The following is a 22,164-nucleotide window of genomic DNA, read 5'->3' as shown; positions in this document are numbered from 1 at the left end:
CACAGAAGAAAGTAAGTAATACAGGTTTGGAACACGTGAATAATGACAGAATGTTCATTTTTGGGCAAACTAACTATCCTTAACATTTAATGGCATGGCATTCAGGCACATACATACATTGTTAAAACTATAAAGGCCTGTGAAAATGTTGGCAGTATGGAGCAAAACTTGACCAGGCCAACAGAAAAGGTCCTAACTCTGAGCCCTGCTGTGATTAAATAAATGTGTTTGAGTGGGAGTTTGACCTTGGATGCATTTGCTTTGGAAACCGTATGACTGTTTGGTTTTGAGGACCGTAATGAGTTTGTATCTGCGTGCTGGTTGGGGAGAGGGGGAATGTTGTGGAACAGTGATACTTTCCTCCCTTCTGTCTGTCTGGTGTACAGCAGGGCCACAGAAATGGCTCACTGCCTGGGGTGAGATGACAATCGATGTTACAGGGCTAGTGACTGAGTGCTGGTTTAACACCGTGCTTGGTGGGGAACAGCTTTACCACCTAAGGGATGTACTGTTCCTCCTGTATCCACATGTATCTGATCCTCCCTGCCATCCCACAGTAGAGATATCACCTCTCGGCCGGCTCTCACCTCCACACCGCTGCCTGTTTGACAGTGGTATTAAAGCAGTATGGGGTGATTTATTCAGACACTGGGTGACCGCAAGAACACGCTGGCTCGTACCACCTTGGAATCTGCCTAGATTTTAACAACCTCGTTTCGAAGGGATATCTGGGAGTGCAGGCATGCAATATATAAATATATTGAAATGGTACGGAGTGTTACACACTTATTTTACTGTACATCAGCTGCATAATGGCCTTGTATTCAATTCCCACAGGACTGTTTGGACTGGAACATTGCTTTACAGCTTAATTAGGGGAAGTTTGTGTGTATCGGCTTTACAAAGCAGCAGTTGGTGAACTCATTTGGAAAGCGCTCATCAGCTTTTATAATTGGCTGTCTAATTCGTTCTGTCAGCACTGGTATTGGTAGAGTGAATTTACAACAATTATCTGTCTGTTCATGTGGGTTGTAGCTGGGCAGGACATGTTTTGGATGTGGTTTAGGGCTGGGGATTTTCGTAGGTTGGAATGATGCTGTGGCATTATTTTGGAGTTCAAATTAAGGGTGCTGACGAAAAAACGGAAGGACAAGAGCGAGGCTTTTTGCTCATAGAGACAGTAGAGAGAGGAGGAAAAAATGGTAGGGACAAGAGGGGCATAATCAGCAAATTTCATAAGTTGGACTCAAACACTCTCAACTGTAATATGTTGGAACATGTGCACAAACCACTGTGCCATGCTCTGATTAAAGGCATTAAATGGATTGTCTCCCCCTTTATGACATAACATTTGCACCCCAAGGGGGCAAGGTTATTAAATACAGACTGTTTATTTATTTATAATTAAATAAATAAATAATTCTTTATTTCTTGCTTATAAACTACTGGTCAAAAGTTTGGCTTCAGTAAGATTTGCATTTATTTATTTATTTATAATTTTTTTAATTAATTAATTTATTTTGAAGTCTTTTTAAAATGTGTTTGAAAGTCTTTTATGTTTACCAAGGCTGTGTTTATTTGATAAAAATACAGTAAAAACAGTTATTTTTAATGTAATTTTGTAATGTAATATATTTCTAATGGCAAAGCTGAATTTTTATCAGCCGTTATTCCACTCTTCTCTCAGAAAACATTCTATTTTGTTTATATGCTGATTTGATCTCAAAAACATTTCTTATTATTATTAATTTGAAAACAGCTATGCTGCTTAATATTTTATAAATCGGAAATGGGATTTTCAGGATTGTTTGATAACTAGAAAGTAAAAAAAAAAAAAGGTTTATTTGAAGCGGAAATTTTTGATTCATTGTTATTACCTTTTATCATCACTTTTAATCAATTTAATGCATACTTTCTGAATAAAAGTATATTTATATAAAAAAAAAAAAACACTTCCTGACCCCATACTTTGTTTATTATTATTATTGGATATTAAAACAAAGAATAGCACACAAAGCATAAATGCTATAATATTAACACATTAAAAGACCTCCCTGTTGGCATCATTCTGTCCATTTTGTTTGGGCGGTCTGACTGGGTTGACACAACAACATTGACTCAACCAATGATGTGGCTTAGGGGCGGGACTTTCTAGCTGATGACAGGAGTGTGTTAAAGCCCTAATTTGCAGTTCTCTGTGGTGCCACTTGTGGGGTGATAATTACACACATGCAGTATATAATTTGTAAGCGCTTAATGAGACATTTTTATCCACATGGTTTTCATTAGATGGCAGCCATGTCAAACACATGTCAATCTGATTTATACATCACTTTGTTTTTTGCAGGGAGGTGTAAGCGGTCTGACCAGCTTGCTGGAGTTTAATGATAACGGCACTAACCCCAACATCTACTTTGAGATCCTGGGCACCAACTACGGAGAGGACCGCGGCCGTGGAGTCAGCCGGGTGAGATACATCCCACTCAAACCCACAATATCGGTTTCGACATTTCCAGACACACAATTGTCTTAATTCGAAGAGCTTTTGGATTTTAATTGATAATCACAGAAGCCTAATGAATTCCATCAGCCTCCCTCAGAGAGCACAGTGCATCAGCACGCATTGTTTATCAGTTTTTCTGTTGTTTGCTCGTCTGTTCGTCTCAGCTTTGGTGGAGTGAGGAGGTAGTTAAGCAGCAGTAACATAAGAGTCGTCCCCCAGTGATCTGCAAGATAATTAATCTGTTCTTTCCATTCGCTTGTCGTTAATTACTTTAGTCATATTTATGTGTATTTGCTCATTCAAATATTGGTCCTAATCTGTCTCTGTCTTCCCCACGGAATGTGGATCAATTGCTCATGACAGAACGGCAGCTTTGGAGCTGAATAATGTGTGGTTCAGGCTATGCTCTCGGATGGGGATACCCCAGTCTCCACTCGTCTGGAGAAATAAGTTGGACTTGTTTATTTAACTGGAATAAATGAAATAATTGATTCGTGTCAGCTGCTGATCAGGAAGTCATTTATACGTTCCTTGTGGTTACACAAAAGCACTCTGTCGCACTTTTTGGCATTTAGGCTGCAAACATCTGAGATTTCACTTTCCTTTATACAATTTTGAAACAATCAATGAAAAGGTTATTTATTATGCAGTAGTTAAAAACACAAATTAAATTGAAAGCCACTTTCTGGTACACTAGTTTTACAGCACAGTTTATCAGAGCAGAAAACGAATGAACCTACAGTAGCTAGTGGAGTTGGTGTAAACACGGTCCGAAATAAACAATCTGTAAATGACTTGGTTGAGTAAATAGAATTGTTATTTGCATGCTAATCAGTCACTTTATGAACGGCAACATTATTTATTTATTCTTTTTTGAAGGCATAGTTCACCCAAAATTAAGAACAGCTGTGTAAATTTTCATTCTGACGGCACCCATTCGCTGCAGAGGATACACTGGTGAGCAAGTTATGTAATTCTAGATTTCTCCAAATCTTTTCAGATGAAGAAACAAACTCTTGGATGGCCTGAGGGTAAAAGCTTCAGCAAACTTTCATTTTTGGGTACACTATTCCTTTAAAGATCTGACCCATACCAGTGTAAGCGAATCAAGCAATGTGTGCAATTCAAACTGTATACTAAAGACAGCTTCTGACTCAATAATCTTATAATGAAGTGGAAAATTTGCCATCAGAAGTTTGTATATTTGTGACCTGTAGTACACGGCAAGTGAAAAATAGCTGAAAGCTGGTAAAGAAAACAAACCAAAAAAAAGTCTCATGACTATAAATATTAGTATATTTTGATACGTTTTTCAGGTCACTCACTGAACTTCCGTACAGTAAGTGATTGTTGTTGCCTGATGCTGACTCTTTCCTGTGCTTTTGAAATGACAAATGCAAAGTTTTTACGTGCACTAAAATATTTTGTAAATCAGACGTGCCAAACGTGCTGTTATAGTGCCGATCATGGGTCTGAAGTGACTTGGATCTGATACGAGATGTTAATCAGAGGGTCAGTGATTGTCCTTGAGGACTCTGGTGTGCCAAAGTCCACAGACAACCATCAGACAACAAGCTAGAGTCCTTTAATAATGCCACTTCCTCTCATCCACTGGAACTCACTGCAACCTCACTGCCATCATGCACAAATTAAATTGTCAGATTTCATTAAAGATAATGGTCTTTGACACAAACAAGATCTGTGCTGCACTTCCAAAAGATGAAATGAATCTTTTAAGTACAAAGTAATTACATTAAGCAAGTTTCTTTAATCAGAGTGGATAATTGCTTCAGAAGGAAGGCTTGTTATACTGGCCTCTGCTCAATACTGTTGAGAAAGCTCATGAAGAAATGGTAAGTTTGAGATTGCAGTAAAGAGGCCACCTGTTTTCAGTACAGTTCCTTACCCTTGTTTTTGATTGTTAATTTAAATATTTTGGATAAAGACTTTTAGATGTTCATAAAATATATAAAATTATAAAATAAATGTATAAATTCACCCCCCCAAAAAATAAAAATTACATCATTACTTACTCAACCTCATGTTGTTCCAAACCTCTAAGACCTTCGTTCAACTTCGGAACACAAATTAAGATATTTTTGATGAAATCAGAGAGTTTTCTTACCCTGCATAGACAGAAATGCATCTACCATGTTCAAGGCTCAGAAAGGTAGTTAGGACATTGTTAAAATAGTCCTTGTGACATAAGTGGTTCATCCTGGGGCTTTCTGGGGCTTGAACGTGTCAGTTGCATTGATGTCTATGGAGGGTCAGAAAGCTTTTGAATTTCATCCAAAATATCTTAATTTGTGTTCAGAAGATGAACAAAGGTCTTACAGGTTTGGAACGACATGAGAGTGAGTAAATATTGACAGAATTTTCATTTTTGGCTAAACTATGCCTTTAAGATGACCCTTGAGGTGTCCTTGAAGCAAAATTGCGTCAAAAAGACTTTTTTTTTTATATAAAATGTATATTGAGTTAAGGTAATTTTTCTTACTTTGTTAGTTATAATAAAAAAAAAAAATTAAACAAGAAACTTGGCCACTCAATTTAAGTACATTTATTTTGTTTTAATGAAGTTTAAATATTTCATGAACTAATTAAGAACGGATTTGTGCTATTTCAGCTCCTCTTTATAAAATATCTTGTTTGTTTCTTTTGCAGCGAGCAATCTATATTTACACTGGCTTGATAATTTGCAAACAAATGGTACAGATAATCAGAATGGCAGTTTTTCACAAGTGTTGTGCATATGTTGAAGCCACTTGTGTTTTAAACATCTCTCCAATTAACTGCTGTGTTTCCAGACATACACAATATGTTTCCACACTTGTTGACATTGACCAGAAAACAAAACCTGTTTAATGTGACCTCGTGCTAACACATTAGCAGTAGTTATCTCAGCTTCCTCCTGTGAGGGGGATGTTTTTCCAGCCTGCTGAAAAACTCTGCAAACACTCTTTCTGAAAGAATATTTGTAGTCACTCCACATTTTATTAGTGTCTCAAGAGATCTCTTTTCATATGGTCAATTGTCCAGAACATTATCAGCAACCTCTGAACAGGCTTTTTAATGGCTTTTGTTCCTAACATAGACTGGTTGGTGGGGTAATTGGTGTGAAGGTGACTCCAGGGTAATGAGTGATGGTCATGTTTCAGCATCCTGCTTTACATCCTTCCACTGACCACCATCTCCAGCTCAGAGATTCAAATGGTGGCTGGTAGATTTGATTTGATAAAAATTATATTATATACACTGCAATTTGAGTGAAAAGTTGAAAATAAAAATAAAAAATGCAATAAGGTTTTATAATCTTTGTTTTGCACAAAATACTAAAATTTAGTTTATATCCAGCTGTAATTTAGATTTTGAATCGCTTTTTTTGGGCCCCCTGTGTATACACCACTATGGAGATATGTAGATATGTACTTTGTCCATATTTCCATTATAATGGTTCAAAGCAATCTGTCATAATTAGTTTTACCAGCATGCACGAATTAGTTTTCCACATCATTAAATCCATTGGCTACATTCTGCTCACCTCTCTATATATCAAAACATCTAAAAGCTTTACTGTGGTGTAATTGCTCGATTAGCCATTTTGGCTAATCATCCCTGCTGGGATACTAAATATTCTTTTGTTTTTGCCTTCATTGAAAACGTATTAGAGCGCAGGTCGAGCAATCAGTAGGGAATATGTGATGGAGTTTGCGCTAATGTGAAAGTCCACTGAGCCGAAAGAGGTGGGGAAATGTGCATAGAAAAAGAAGAGGCTAGGTAGACGTCACTGGTAATAGAGAGAGAGGAAAGTCTAGCCAGCTTAACGTCCCATCAGCATCAGCCACTCATTAACTATGTATGACCGTCAGCAAGCACCAAGGTAGTTAAAACTTACATATAGAGTTTCTAACATCTGCTACATCATTAGCTTCGAAAGATATATTACAGATGAAAAGTTTGGCGTTGGTAAGATTTTTGCTCTTATGCTCACCTAAGCTGTGTTTATTTGATCAAAAATACAGTAGAACAGTAATATTGTGAAAAATATTATTATAGCTTATTATATTTTAAAATGTAATTCGTTCCTGTGATACAAAGCTGAATTTTTAGCAGCCATTACTCCAGTCTTCAGTGTCACATGATCCTTCAGAAATCATTCTAATATGCCAAACTGGTGCTTAAGAAAGATTTATTGTTAATGTTGAAACAGTTTTGCTGTTTTTGTGGAAACGGTGATACCTTGTTTTCAGGATTCTTTGCTAAAAAGTTAAGAATCACAATGCAAATATAAATCAATTGTAAAATGATAATGTCTTTACTGTCACTTTTGACCATTTTAATGCATCCTTGCTGAATAAAGATATTAATTTCAGTAAAAATCTGACTTTTTAGACATTTGAACAGTAGTGTAGTTTGCACAAGTATGCAATTCTGGGCTCTCTATCGCCATCTGTGGTTGAATTTACTTCCGATGGAAAATATTTATTTTGCGCAGATGAATCTGATGGTTTAAGCTCACCATCAAATATGTGTGCCATCAGTTCGGATGTTGTGTTGCTGGCTAATTAAACCATGCCAGCTTTAGCTAACGGATTTAACAAGATTATCTTTCTTCATGACAGTAGTTGACCTGAACTAGAAAACTGACCTCAGAAAACAGCGTATGCTTGCAGCAGCTCATACTTGCATATGAATTGTGGTTTGACAGATTTCAGAGTCACAAAACTGAGCTTGCGCAGCTACAAGTGCCTGCATTCGCACACTTAGATCATTCTCAACAGTGAGCTACAAAACATTTAAGACCTGAAACAAACTCGGTTTTGTGACTAGGTAAAGGCAGCCCTCAGGGTATGGCCAGAGTAGTACAGCATGACTTTGAGTGTGTTATATTAATATTCGTAAATGGCCCTGGCACCTTTACGACAGGGTGATGTGCATTAATGTGTTCGCCGATGCGCATGGCAAGGTTGTAGAAGCGCCTGTGTTAAATATGTGAAAACTGTACAGTGGGGAAAGATATCCCCTCGGGTCTGACTCCCCATTTCCCCCAATTTTCCATTCCATTAGGTAGATTCAGATGTTCTTTTAGAGGAGCTGTCTAGGCCTGTAGGATTGGAGGTAGAGAGAGAGAGAGTGGACGAGCAAGGCTATCATTGATTTGTGCTGCTTTAGAGCTGTGCACTTTTTTTGGCACATTTTGTCTAGACATCTCCCTGTAGATTGCCAATGTGTTAAATGCCTTGGGTTTCTCTTTTTAACAGCAGCCCCTCTTCAATTTTCCAAGAGTAGAAAAGATATTTTCCTCCGTATGTGTGACACGAATTGTATTATCATATTGTTAAAGGAGGAAGTGATTGAATAGATATGGAAGAAGAGCTGGGCATAGCTGCGCTTTTGTTCGCTGCTGTCCCATATTTACTTCTTTGTTCCACACCACTCCTCACTTCCACTTTGTAGACTTATACAGAGATCTGTTACCTTTTTTTTTTCTTTTTTCCTGAAGGCGAATATGTATTTTTTTCTATTGAGCCAAAGCTCTTGTTCGGGTATAGAATTTTGCTAGGAAAGTTTTCTTTTAAGACCATCTCTTAAATATAATATTATAGATATTTCAGATCACAATCCTGGTAGTGTTAATGATTTTAGGTTATAATGTGAATAATTTCAGGTTAAACCTCTTTTGACGTTTAAAAAATAATAGGTAACACTTTAGAATACTATTCCATCATTAATGAATAACTACACAAGAACACACGAGTAATGCAATATTAGCACTCTAGTAACTACTAGTAACTAACAAGCAACTCTGATTAATGAATTAGTAAGCAATAGTGCTTAGTCGAATGTGGTAGTTCACTATTAGCTAATCAGTAACTATTATTGTTTCATACCTCCCCAAGAACTACTAAGAACTACTGTATACAGGTTGATAATTAATATGAATAATACATAATGTATAATTCATTCTAAACTAAAGGTCATGGTAACCCACTAGTAATGACTCAAGTATTACCAAATTCTTCAGAAGGAATTACTGACTATTTGGATCAGTATTCTAAAGTGAAGATCATGATAACTCCCCAGTAATGACTGAAATCATTGTAAGCTTTGAGGTTTTTGTGAATTATTGAATAGTAATTATTCAGGTGTTACTACATCCTTCTAAAGGAATTAGTAATTTTTGGATCAGTATTCTAAAGTGAAGATCGTGATAACTCCCTAGTTATTACTGAAGTCATTGTAAACTTCTGAGGTTTTTGTGAGGTTTTGGTTAGTAATCCATTTTGCTATATTTGGTAACACTTAAATCATTACTAGTGGGTTACCGTGATCTTCACTTTAGAATACTGATCCAAAAAATTACTAATTCCTTCAGAAGGATGTAGTAACACTTGAGTCATTACTATCCAAAACCTTACATATATCTCAAAAGCTCACAATGACATCAGTCAATATTAGCAATATGATGAGTTTCACTTTAGAATACTGATCAAAGTAATTAGTAGTTCATTTAGAAGGATTTGATAATACTTGAGTCATTACTAGTGGGTTACCATGATCTTCATTTTAGAATGAATTATTCATTATGCATATGCAATGAACCTGTATAAAGTAGTTCTTAGGAGTTCTCAGGATATATGAAAAAAAAAAAATAGTACTTATTGGTTAGCTAATAGTGAACTACCAGTTTCAACTGAGCACAATTACTTAATAAATCGTTAATCAGAGTTTCTTGTTAGTTAATAGTAGTTACTACAATGTTAATAGTACATTAGCCATTTGTTCCTGTGTAGTTATTCATTAACGACAGAACAGTATTCTAAAGTGTTACCAAATAATCTTTTACTTGAACTGCCAGTATAATATTTTTTGGTCACTTTACTTACACTCTCAGAAAAAAAGTACAAAAGCTGTCACTTGAGCTGTACCTTTTCAAAAGGTATGCATCTGTACCTTATTTACCTTTTAAAGATTCACACAGGTACCTTAAATGTACATATTAGTACCTAAATTGTACATATTAGAATCTAATAAGGATTCTGCCCCAGTGACAGCTTTTTTACCTTTTTTTTACCGCAAAACGTAAAAGATTTCCCCATGTGAATTCCACTACGGGTTCTGGTTGGTCATGTGGCTTTGCCATGTTGACCAGCAGAAAGATACTTGGTTTATCGTGACGTCTCTGCGAGATGTACTCTATACATTGCTACACTTTTAACAATAGATGGGTTTTTTTGGCAGTGAAATTTCGCTAATGTGAATGCACCCAAAGTTCCCCTGCAGTCACTAATTTTATCCCTTAAATTGTATCTTTGATAGTCAAAACGACATAGTTTTTGCCCATCTTGCCTAAAGATCATTTTAATATAACCCCTCACCCTTCAGCCACACCACTCAATCAGACCAGCTTGGACCTGCTCCACTTTTACTTAGTTAACAGAAGTATGGAACGCTACACAAAAGCAAGTGCCAATATTGGATTCATTTCACCATTTATGTTTGAACCAGAAACTGAAGAAAAGGAAGAGCGAGTTTTACAGGGCCGTCTATAAGTCAATGTCTTAGAATGATAATGCATTTTATGTATTACTCTCTACAACATCAAACACATAACGGTAATTGATATCATTAGCCTTTGGATTGACAACATTATCAAACAGTTAACAATGTGTTGCTATTGATATACAAAGCATGTTACCATTTGCCATCTCAGATACCTACCTTTTAAAAAATCAACATCTTTAGATAGGAACACTTTACTAATGATATGAAAAGCCCCATCCCACAAGTTGATGATAGGAAACAGGTCATATAGATATAGAAAAACTTGATTTTCACCACAGGGGGTTGGTGACTTGGTAGCTCTTTAAGGCTTGGTGGTTCATTTTCGTGAATACCTGCAATACAATGTGAGGTGTATAATTTTTCTCTCTCCCTCATTTCCATATGTACAAAATGTGGCTTAGATGTTTACATGGAAATCCAAACAAGCAATTTTTCTTTTTTTCCAGCCTATGATCGCGCTGTCGTCTCCATAACACATTTTTCTGTAATGTGATCTCATGTTCTTCGCATATTCTTCTGCAATGTTTCAATCTGAAATCTTCCCTTTTTGTTCATTATTTATTTATGGCTGTGTATTTAGTGTTTGTATTGTGGCTGCACGCTGTGAATAGTGATAGAGATAAACATCTCTTGCTCTCCCACAGGATGAATGTCCCTCAGTATAGAGAAGCGTAGTCCTCAAAGCAGAGGTGCTTGTCAAAGCCTCGACTTTGCTGGAACAAATATCTGTTTTGGCACTGGGAAACATCTTAAGACTTGTAGTGAGCGAAACATCCATTCTATTTGGAGGAGGAATTACAGGGTACCGAACAAAGTACCCTGTGATTGTTATTTATTTATGATGCTGTTTTGCCAAGAATTTTGCCAAAAAAAGAGAAAACACTGGGTTAAACAGCATTCTTTACAGACTGGTGTTAGATAGATAGATAGATAGATGGATGGATGGATAGATAGAGAACAGATATGTACCCTCTTTAATTGGTCTACAAAAGGTCTTAAATTTACCTTCATAAAACTTAAAGTAACCTTGTTCATTAGTAGAGGGTGTATTGAACACTCTGGTCGTAGGTGGGGGTTTTAGATCAGACCCCCAGTGTGCCCTCCTGCCGTCTTCCAGTAGAATTACAGCATGTAAACCAGAGGATTACTGCAGACAGTGCCGTTTAGACTCTCCATGCCTCTGTGGATCAGCACATTCCCATGTTCCTGCTCCAGCCGGATTAACACAAGCCGGCGAGTCTATAGTGTCCTCACCTCTCCATACCTCAGTGCCTAGACCTGCCAGTTGTTTCTCTCCCTTTCTTTCTCTCATTTTTTCCCCTTTCTTGAGTGTCTGAGGCTTTGATCACCGCAGGCTCCTCTGCTGCCTGCTGGTAATTGCCAGGTGCTGATGAAGCCGTCAGAAAAAACCTAGTGTGCCACAGGTGCTTTGTCTACTTTTCTAAAGGTCAAGCAAAGGTGTGAAAGCGCCAAGTGTTTTTATCACAAAAGCTAAGAGTACGGTTGATTCAATGTCAACTCTGAAACTCAGACATGAAAAGTTTTGTATGTCAGAAGGATTCATAAAAGAGAAACTTGGATGTTCGCTTCCCCATTCTTCAATGTAATGCCCAAGGCTATTGTCTGTGCTGGACAAAAAGGCAAGAATCATGTGTCCTTTTTTTCTTTTCTTTTTTTCCATCGGATCATAATAATATATATAATTAATAATACATAATAATATAATACATAACAGCAATGTAATAATACATACATAATAATAATATAATTTGACATTTTTATGACAAGGCAAGATAAGTAAAATGCCATTGTGTGCAACTCCCCAAAAATGTAATGATACTTGAACTTTTACTCGATAGTTACACCACATGACATTTAGAGGAGATTGAAGCTTGAAATTGAATAAAATAAAATATTTCGAAACCATATGAAATGAACTTGAATATAAAGAGTACATTTCTAGCCTGCCACATGTGTTTGAAAGTTTTAAAAGATTTTACATTTCATTTGTCATGGATGCCCGTTTACTGTACTTTGGGCATGTTTTTCCAAACCCATATGACTTTCTATCTTCTGCTTAATTTCGGAAGAATCTCCTGGCTGCTTTTTTCCATATAATGAAAGTCAATGAAAACTGGCCCTGTCAAGCTTCAAAAAAGGATGCAAAATCACCATAAAAGTGGTTCCATAAGTCATATGTGGTTTTCGTTTTACATCACATGCATCTTTAATCGTTACTTTCTTAATACTCCTCATGCTTGCAATTTTATTCATGAGTGTAAAGAAGAGAAAACATTCCCTGTCCATCCCTGTAGTGAGTCTAATTAAAGAGCATCTTACTATAAGGGTCAGTGCTCTTTCCAGGTGTTTCCTCCGGGGAGAGATGGAGCATCACGCCACAGTTAGACAGCAAAAGCACACGACAGCATTCCCCCGTAACAATCCACAACCTGAAATATTCAACAGGGCCATATCATTATCTGCTGGCAGGAAGTGAGGCTACGTCACACAGGCTTTATGATGTGGGCTAATCCCATATACAGAATTTTTCCTCATGACTGAATTAGAGCGTCCCCGAAGCTCACCGCCTCAGGCCTCGAGCAGCGGATAAACAGAGGATGCAGGGATCCGGGGTCAGGATCCCGCAAGTCTTTTGGACTTTCCCGTTCAGCCGCCTCATAATGCTGTTTTTGGGCAGGACTTAAGGGCAGCATCAACTTTAAAACTGCTTTAAATATGAAGGAGAGGGGCATTCACAGTCGTTTCTGTCTTCTCTCTGTTTGTCGGTCTCTCGCTCGCTCCCTCGCTTTCCCTGGGAGGCATGTTGTTGGAGAAGGTTGAGTCAGTCCACACTCTGTCAATGTCTTAATAGGATGAGGAGGAAGTATTTCACAGTTGCCCTAGATATTGCTGAAGGGGATGATAGTTTGTAACCAGCTCTAATTTTTAACGTGGCGACAAAGAAGGAAGTACACTCCGTTAAGAGTCCTTGCTTTTGTCAGGAGCAAAGTTATATCAGATCTGTATTGATTTAAACATCATATGGATGCAGTCATGTATGCAAATGTGCATGTACAGGCAGAATTAGAGAAGATATCAAAATTTCAACAAAACATATTTATTTTTCATTTTGCTCTGTTCATTCTCTTTATGAACATTCTAATCATAATTCATTGATTCTGTTTTTTTTAATTATTCAATATTTTTTTGTAGATATCTTTATTTTTCTGCATCAAATATTGGCATTCATTACTTGCTTTGGGCAAAAAGATTCAAATAAATCATAAAACAATATTAAAATTATTATAAATGAGTTCAACTTTAAATATAAATGTTTAAAATAAAACATTTAATATAACTCCTAATGCTATATAAACTTTGAAGAAGTATAGATTATATTAGTAGAGATTACCACAGTATATGCCATATACTGTACATCTGTTTGTGTGCATTTATTTAAAGTTTACAGAATGCTGTGTCTCGGTTAGAAACAATATAATTTAGATCTGGCATATTACAAACAGATAGTGTTTTGGCCTAGACAGTGAATAGAGATTTGTCTTTATTTTATTACAAACATTATTTTTTCTCCGATAATGAAATTTCTAAGGAATAATTATGAATTATGCTTGCTTGTAAGCTCAAACATGGCCTTTCTGGGAACTTCAAAAACTAATTAGTGAACACAGTGAATACTTCAGGTGATGAATCTTTGACTTTAGTGCATTTATACTGAAAAACATGGGCTCACAATTTTTCAGTCTCAATTTAGAATTGTTTTTAATCTTTTGTATGAACTAATTGGCTAATTTCACAAAGCTTTATTAAAATGGCTCACATGTTCACCTCTCTGAAGCCCGGTGCTGTGTCTGAAGATTAAATATTAAATAGATTGGCTTTAGTCCAGCATTACAGTCAAATTCATTATTGTTTATCCAATCATTAGTTCAAATGAATATTTCATTTGAACTGATAATTGTATTTACAAAACTCTTTTAATTGGAAACATACTTTCATTTTTTTCCCCCCACTTTGTAATTGTTTTACAGATGTGTTTGCAAGCATCAATAATTGTCAATCTGAATTTATGTACAGCACTTTTACTCTTCATGGTTCAATTATAATGCATCTCAGGTAAGGCAGAGTAACATCTGACATAACCATATCCTAATTCAATTAACAAAAGAAAGTCTGTTTGTCTGTAGGAAAACAGCTACAGTCAGATAAAAACAGCAGTTTATAATTACTCTTACCCAAATTATAGCAAAACAACTACACAAACATTAAGACATGCTAGATGTCTGTACAGGAAACCTGAATAAAAAATTAGGTTATTTGGCAACTTTTTAGTTTGGGGACCAATTCTCACTATTAACTAACTCTTAACTATGACTTCTTCCTCGATTGCTGCTTATTAATAGTTAGTAAGGTAGTTGTTAATTAAGGGCTCTAACATATGCAATGCAGAAAAAGACATTAATGTGTGCTTTATAAATACTAATAAACAGCCATTATGCTAGTAATATTTTTTTGTACACTCACATGTATTCAAGATTTTAATGTTATGAACTTTTACTTGATAGTTATACCACATGACATTTAGAGTCAGCTAAAGCTATTTTTAATAAAATAAAATTTTTCAAAACCATATGAAATTAACTTGAATATAAAGAGTACATTTCTAGTTCGAAAAATACATTAATATGTGCTTTAGAAATTCTAATAAACGGCCATTATGCTAGTGATATGCATGCCAATAAGAGGTCTAAAGTGTTATTGGTTATTTTTGCAGCTGTTTGGTGACCTTGTAATATGTAGTTTTTGCTTCCAACTACATTTTATGTAAAAACATTATCTTACATAATTTTGCTTCTCAAGCATCTTATTTGAATGATGTTTAACTGAAAGTGTTTGCCTGATGAAGGTCTTTGAACGAAACATTGCCACTTTTAAATTTTTTTGAATAAAGGGAGATTGACAATGTGCAGATTTTTTTTTTTTTCTATTATTTGATGATACCTTTTGATCTTGCACCTGGCCAAGACATTTTTATATGTGCGTACTTTGACCCTTCTCTTAAATATTTTTACTCGACAACAAGAAAAATACTCATTAAGAAAAAGCGTTTTTGCAATGCGGATGCAGTGCAGGTGCCAATAGGTCGGTTGTATGGAGGGACGGAGCTCAATAGTTCAGTCCATTTGTGTTTGATTTTATTCCATTCACACAGGATCTGCCCAGCTAAGAGTACAGACTGAACTTTGATGTACAGCCTGGAGCTCCTCTTCCTTTCAGCAGTCCCTAGCGTGCAGTGTCACAACCCTGCAGTCTCCCAGCCTTAATTCTGCTTTAGTTTAGCTCACACAGAGAGAAAATGTTACTTTATTGAACATTTGTACATGTCTTGTACTTATTTTCCATGGGGGCGGTTGTGGTACACCTCACTGTGGTTTCTCTTGAACGAAACAGAATAGACTGGAAGCCCTGAAGGGACTTTGCCTTAGCTGAATCTTTTTTCTCTCATTAGACAAGCTCATTATCAGACATTGATTTGTGTTTGTGGGTAAAATCAATTCATACCATTGATAGGAACCAACAGACCGCCTGGTAGTTCAGATGTCAGCTGTGTCAGAGGTAGAGCGGAGACATCTGCTACGTTCAGCCTTTAATGGATTCTACTACTACTCGGAAAGTCAGTTCTTCTGTTATATAAAATATTCCATTTACATTATGATATTTATAATATATTCAGAATATTATTATACAATTTAAGAAACTCTTTTGTTTATTTTTTTATATTTCCGTATTTTATAATCATTTTAATAATGTTATGAATGTTATAATTGAAATGGTAACAGTAAAAAATACGTAAAAAATATTTGTATTTAATATAACTTAAATATAAAAAGCAATTTGTATACATACAGTACCCTCCATAAGTATTGGGACAGTAGTGACCAAATTTCCTTGTTGCTGTGGAGTCAAGACATCTGTAAATATGATTAAAAGATGAATATGAGACAAAACTACAGAATGTCACATTTTATTATTTGCTGTTTCAACACACACGTTTTACCAAACAAAAAGGACAGCACTTTTAGAGTTCAACCCACTATTTGATGTGAGTATTGGAACAGCTGAACTTAAGGCAGATGTAAAAGATTAAAAGCTATTATTTAGTTGCAGATCCCTTGCGTACAATCACAGCAGTGAGTCTGTGATCCATAGACATCACCAGACTCTTGGTCTCATCCTTTGAAATGCTTTTCCCAGCCTTTAATGCATGCAATTCCAACTGTTGCTTGTTTTGGGGAATTTCTGCCTCATCTAGAGTTTTAGTCTCATCTTCAGCTGGTGAAATTCATGTTCAATCAGATTTAAATCTGGAGATTGACTTGGGCAATCTAAGACTTTACATTTCTCTGCCCTGATAAACTCCTTGACTGAACTGGCAGGGTGTTTTGGCTCATTGTCCTGTTGCAATATGAAGGGCTTTCTGATGAGTCTGGTGGCATTTTCTTGAATATTGGTAGCCAAGATGGTTTTACCCTCCCAAATTCATTCTTCTACTGTCATCATACATTAAGTCATCAGTAAAGTTGAGAGGGCCTGTTCCAGAGGAAGCCATGCATGCCCATGCCATGACACCACCTCCACCATGCTTTACAGATGAGGCTGTATGCTTGGGATCACTGCAGTTCCTTTTTTTCTCCACACTTTTGCTTTCCCAACACTTCGATAAAGGTTCATCTTTGTCTCATCGGTCCATAAACACAGTTCCAAAACTCTTCTGGCTCACCTTTGTGCTTTTTTTCTTGCCTTTCTATTTTTGGAGCTGGTCAGAGGTTTGTATCTTGCTGTGTAGCATCTTTAATTCTGTGTCAAAGTCACCTGAGGACAGTAGATTGTCAGAGCATCACCCCAGCTTTCTGGAGATTGTTGGTGATTTTACAGACACATATTTTAGGGTTCATTTTCACAGCTTTTATGATTTGTCTGTCATTATCTACTGTTGTTTTTCTCAGCCGAACAGGTCATTGTTGGTTGCTAATGTAGCCGGTGGTTTCCAAACTCTTGGTTTCTCCATAACCTTTGTTTTTGCTATAGCTCTAATTGCCTTCCTCTATTATTTTAGCATCCAAATTGCTTGCTTTTCTCTCAAAGTCAGCTCCCTCATCTTCATCCTGATTTGTGTGTGTCATCATCGAATGCAAGACTCAGAATGCAGAAGCAATGGACATAACCGATACGATACATTCCCTGCTTTTAATATCTGAACAATTAATGGAACAGAACACAGTTGATCATTAAGAAAGACCTGTGAGGCAACTGTTCCAATACTTATGCTCACATCAGACAAGGGGATGAAACTCTAAACGTGCTGAACTTCTTAGCTGGTAAAACATCTATGTGGTAAATCACCCAATAATACAATGCTGCAACTGCTTTCTATATATATAGAATTATTCTTATATATAAAATCACACTATTAATAAATATTAAAAATCATTCTTCAAATTTTAAAACCTAAACCTCATTTGACTCTTGAAGGACTTTGAGCATAATTGTAAGTTTGCTGCAAGCCCACTCATCTATATTTGATGGCAAAACCACACGTCAGCCAGCATATTGAGGTGTTTTTGAAATATGCATGCTGCTGAGATGCTTGGGATGACTTTGATTTAAGACGACTGTCGTGATGATGCTTAAATAAGCCTGTGTGGGCAGTCATGCTTTGGCCATTTGCATGACAGGTGCTGCTTTGCATTGTCAGCATTTTGTTTCTGTCGATTGCTTTCCAAACTACTTGTGAGGTTCTCATTTACAAATTGCCTGAGGCAGGGATCTATTGATATGACCCTGCCTGCAATATGTTAGTATAGCGATACGTCCCATAACGTCCCAGTGGAGGGTCCTGGCGTGGGAGGGCATAACTGTTCAAATTAATTGCAAGACACAGTTGCTAATCCTGTGAACAAGGATGCAGTGAGGTGGAGAACTCAATAGAGGTGTAGGTCAGTATAGGCAGTATGTTAATTGCTTGGATGGTGTGATTTTAATTGAAAACAGAAAACAGGCCTCAAAAGTGGGATATTTTTTCCCTGCTGGCGCTGTCAGACCAGTTATTCTTGTTTAGATTTGCACTGATAATAATTTATTGGCATCTCTCCTAAATCTATGCAAGTAATTTTAGTTTACAAAAAAAGTTCAAACTAATTTACATGCACTACCTCTTTAAACTTTGGGGTCTGTAACACCATTTCCTAACTGCACGCGACGCGACAAGATTCCAGTGACAAGCAATTTGGGTGTCCACACACTAGACGTGATGCGACGTGACATAATCAATCAAATATCACAGCCAATCAGAAGCGTGCGTGGGCGGGCTCTCTCTGAATGTGCTCTGCACTCACATCAAAATGGACAAGTTTATATTCTAATTCATAAATGTTAAACCTTTTTAACATTATTAAATGTACATACTGAGTGACTGATACAGTACCATCTTTATGGAACACGCTTGTTGGTTCGCAGTGAGTTCACAGTTTTAACGTACATCTTTGCTTTTATTTATTTTGAAGATCTGAGGTAAACTATCTGTTGTTGCTTTCAGTATGGCTATAAATGCAACGCAATATGATATTCAAACTCACATTAGACACGTTTAGCTTTTAATAAAGCACATAATCAGTACCTGAGAGATGATCACTGTCATATAGTTTGTGTGATGCTGTTCCAGCCGCGATGTCGCAGAAATAGAAACGGTTTCTAAAAAGTTTGCGTGTCTCCGTCGCAGCTAGTTAGGACAAAAACTCAGATTAACATGGAAAAGATACCTTTTATGCATGTCGCAGCGTTGCATCGCGTGTAGTTATGACACGGTGTAAAGCCCTATTCGGACTGGATTAGTTTCACAAGGGTAGATGGAGTAATGTTAATTTACTACATAACGTCTGTGATATTAATGGCTAATTCGCACTGGATAAGAAATCTCAGTAAAACCACCAGAAGTGGGAGGAGTAACTCGATTTACGCACTGCCGTCACCTCCTGTCTTCATGTGCGTGCTACATCGATCGATTTACTAATTAAATTAATTAAATTATGATTGAATTCTGTTTGCAATAGGCACTTACCTAAAACTAACAGAAGTGTCGTGCCTCTAACAAGTGCTTTCAACCTTCTTTTGATCTGAATGGTATGCATTGTCAAATGCAGGAAACATTCGAGGTTTGCCACAGAATTGTCCCACCACCTAGAACGCAACTGAATGCTTTTTCAAGCGTGAAAAAAACAAACAAAAAAAAAAAACACGCGGAAAACTAATTTTAAATAGGAAATTACAGAATCTTTCCTACATAGTTACAGCTATTCGCACAGGATTAGAATTACCTGAGGTAATTCTTCCGGACCTTTTTACAGAAGGTAAAAGTCGCCGTAATCTTTACTGGCATCGTCCGTAATGATCACTGAGATGTCACATTCGGACGGGACTAAAATCACTGAGAAGCTCTGGCAAAAACCACTTTACCCCACCTCTCCATGTAAAAGTAATCCTGTCCGAATAGGGCTTAAGATGTTTTTGAAACATCTCATGTTCACCAAGGCTGTATTTATTACAAATTACATTAATTTAAAATAAAATAAAATCTATTTTCATACATTGTAAAATGTTTTTTTTTTTTTGTAATGTCAAAGCTGAATTTTGTGACATGATCCTCTTGATATAATTCTACTGTGCTGATTTTTAATATTTATTATTATTATCAATGTTGAAAACAGTTATGCTGCTTAATATTTTTTTGTAGTAAACTAACTTTTTTTAGGATTGTTTGTTGAATAAAAGACAGCATTTATTTGAAATAAAAATAGTATATTATAAATTCTTTACTGTCAGTTTTGATCAATTTAATATTGCAGAATAAATTATTTTAGTAATTTCTGTAAAAATAGTATCTGACTTGAATCTTAATCTAGGTGTTTAATTTTCAATAATAAAAGCAACAATTTAATAATAAGTGGTTTACATGGGAATTTGTAGTGGTTTGTATTTTTTCTTTTACTCATTTTTCATTTATTTTTTATTATATTATATTGTGTTTTTGTTTTATTTTGAGAGCATGGTGTGTCTGGTGATGCATGGTGATGGTTTTAAAGGGATAGTTCACCTAAAAATGATAATTCTGTGATTTACTCATCCCCATGTTGTTCCAAACCCATATGACTTTAATCTTTTCTATTCAGTGGAAGCAAGAAAATAATACATGTTTTGAACGACATGAGAGGGAGTAAATGATAAAGAACTTTTTTTGGGGTGAACTATTCCTTTAAGAGCTTAAAAAAAAATGTGTCACTAGTCACATATGCAGGTGGTTAATAGTAGGAGCAATAGGACTACAGCAAGCTTACTGGTGATGGTCTTGGCTTTGACTTTCCTCTGCCTTGCACTACCACAAAGTGTCCCATCATCATCATCCCGAGAGGTTATCGAAACCCTGGCATTACCAGCTGCGAGGTTACTCACATCCACGCATCACCTTTGAAACTATCTTCTAACTCCAGCTCTGCCGCAGAGTGGCGGCAATCGCATCTGATAAAGGTGAACAGATCCATGCATGAAGTGCAGAAACGGCGAGAGCAGTCGGTGATACGCCCGCACACAAAATGGGAATGTGCAGAATAGAGCGAGGCATTATGGGATGCTAATGGTGTCATTCTCTTGCCAGAGAGCCCGGAGAGGCCCGCTTGTTTCTATTCCGCAGTGGGAAATGAGCTCTTATCTGTCCCTCTGAAGATAAGAGGCAGACCTCTCTCTGTTTCTCTCTCTCTCTCTCTCTCTCTCTCTCCCTTTTCTGCTTCTGTTTTTTTTAGACTTGAAATTTACAGTACTGTCTCTTGAGAAGACGCAGCTCACCCCAACTGTTAGAGGATGACAAACATTCCACCGCTGGTTTGAAATTCAGCATGCAAAACAAATTTTATATGACAGAAGCACTTCCTGTCACGCCATGGCCTCAGAAATCCCCCTGCTGAAGCTCTTGAAACTATACACTAAACAACCAAAGAATGACAGTTGTGCTCCAGCGATTGTGACGATGGAACCGCCTAGAATGCTCTGCTTTGAACGTTACCAAGTCGGCCTCGTGTGTTTCTCACCCTTCTCAGAAGTCAGTACGATGAGCAACGAGTCCAAAAGTCGATGGATGTGTCGATTCATGCTGACGCAGTCAGAGGCAGCAATTCAGCAATATGGCTACATGTTTTCCCACGGTGGATAATATTTTATCGATTAGACCAGGTTTGAAATTTCTCACAGGCATTTAGCATGCCTCGCTTGCTGTAAATATAGCTGTTATGAGTTTACGTAGACGTGCTCAAGAAGACCTTTATCGGATATTGCGGGTTTGGCCTCCATGGACAGTGCTGGGGTTTTATATTACATTGTTTCGCGATCAAAACATAATTACCGATTTTTAGACTCACATTTGCTTTGGATCTGCTTTCCAGGGCTGCTCTTCAAACCCGACCTGTTCCTCGAGATCAATACGGAGACACTTAAAAGCATAGCAGTGTCCTTACCCACAAAAAGGTTCGTTTTAATTAATGGAGCTTTGCGAATCAATCAATCATACATCATAAAATCATTCCACCTGCTCCCGCAGGATAGGAAATGGACTGATTATAAATGTTTAATGGCTGAAAGTGAAGGTTGATTGTCTATTGAATTATGCCATTTTATAAATGCATCTGGGTAAAAGAGATGGAAACAGCATTCTTTCTCTTTCTCTTTATTTGCGCCAAATGCCGATCTATATGGAAGATCAAGACCAGACATAGAGTGTCATGTTTTAGATATATAGACATACAGATCAAGTGAATCAATTTTGCATGGTTTCAGCTTGAATTTATGATCATGAGTCTTACTCGTCCTTCTTCACCTTTAATTATTTGAACAGATCTGTTTGAATTGTGTAGACAGAAAGTTCCCATTTATGCTTTCAAGTGTCTGTCAGCTTAGAACTCTAGCTCTGTTGCAAACCCTGAACTGTGTCTGTAGGAAACCTTTTAAGGCATCATAGGCAGTGTTGGGGA

The 22,164-nt window shown here is 36.7% G+C and overlaps 1 protein-coding gene across 7 annotated transcripts in view; it reads left to right on the top strand.

Annotated features, from left to right (window-relative positions):
* Positions 1-22,164, top strand: part of grid2 (glutamate receptor, ionotropic, delta 2) — a 419,312-nt gene that overhangs the window by 293,599 nt on the left and 103,549 nt on the right. For all 7 annotated transcript variants that reach the window (XR_009272479.1, XM_058784731.1, XM_058784732.1 and 4 more), the window contains one exon: positions 2,348-2,467. Coding sequence is in view for 6 of the 7 variants with exons in the window: in XM_058784731.1 (XP_058640714.1) it covers positions 2,348-2,467 (120 nt within the window). In the remaining variant the exon portion in view is untranslated. The remainder of the gene's footprint in view (positions 1-2,347; positions 2,468-22,164) is intronic.

Source organism: Onychostoma macrolepis, chromosome 08 (genome assembly GCF_012432095.1).
Source record: "Onychostoma macrolepis isolate SWU-2019 chromosome 08, ASM1243209v1, whole genome shotgun sequence".
NCBI lineage: Eukaryota > Metazoa > Chordata > Actinopteri > Cypriniformes > Cyprinidae > Onychostoma > Onychostoma macrolepis.
The sequence above is the reverse complement of the archived record's forward strand: the minus strand, read 5'-3'. Positions and strand labels throughout refer to the sequence as shown.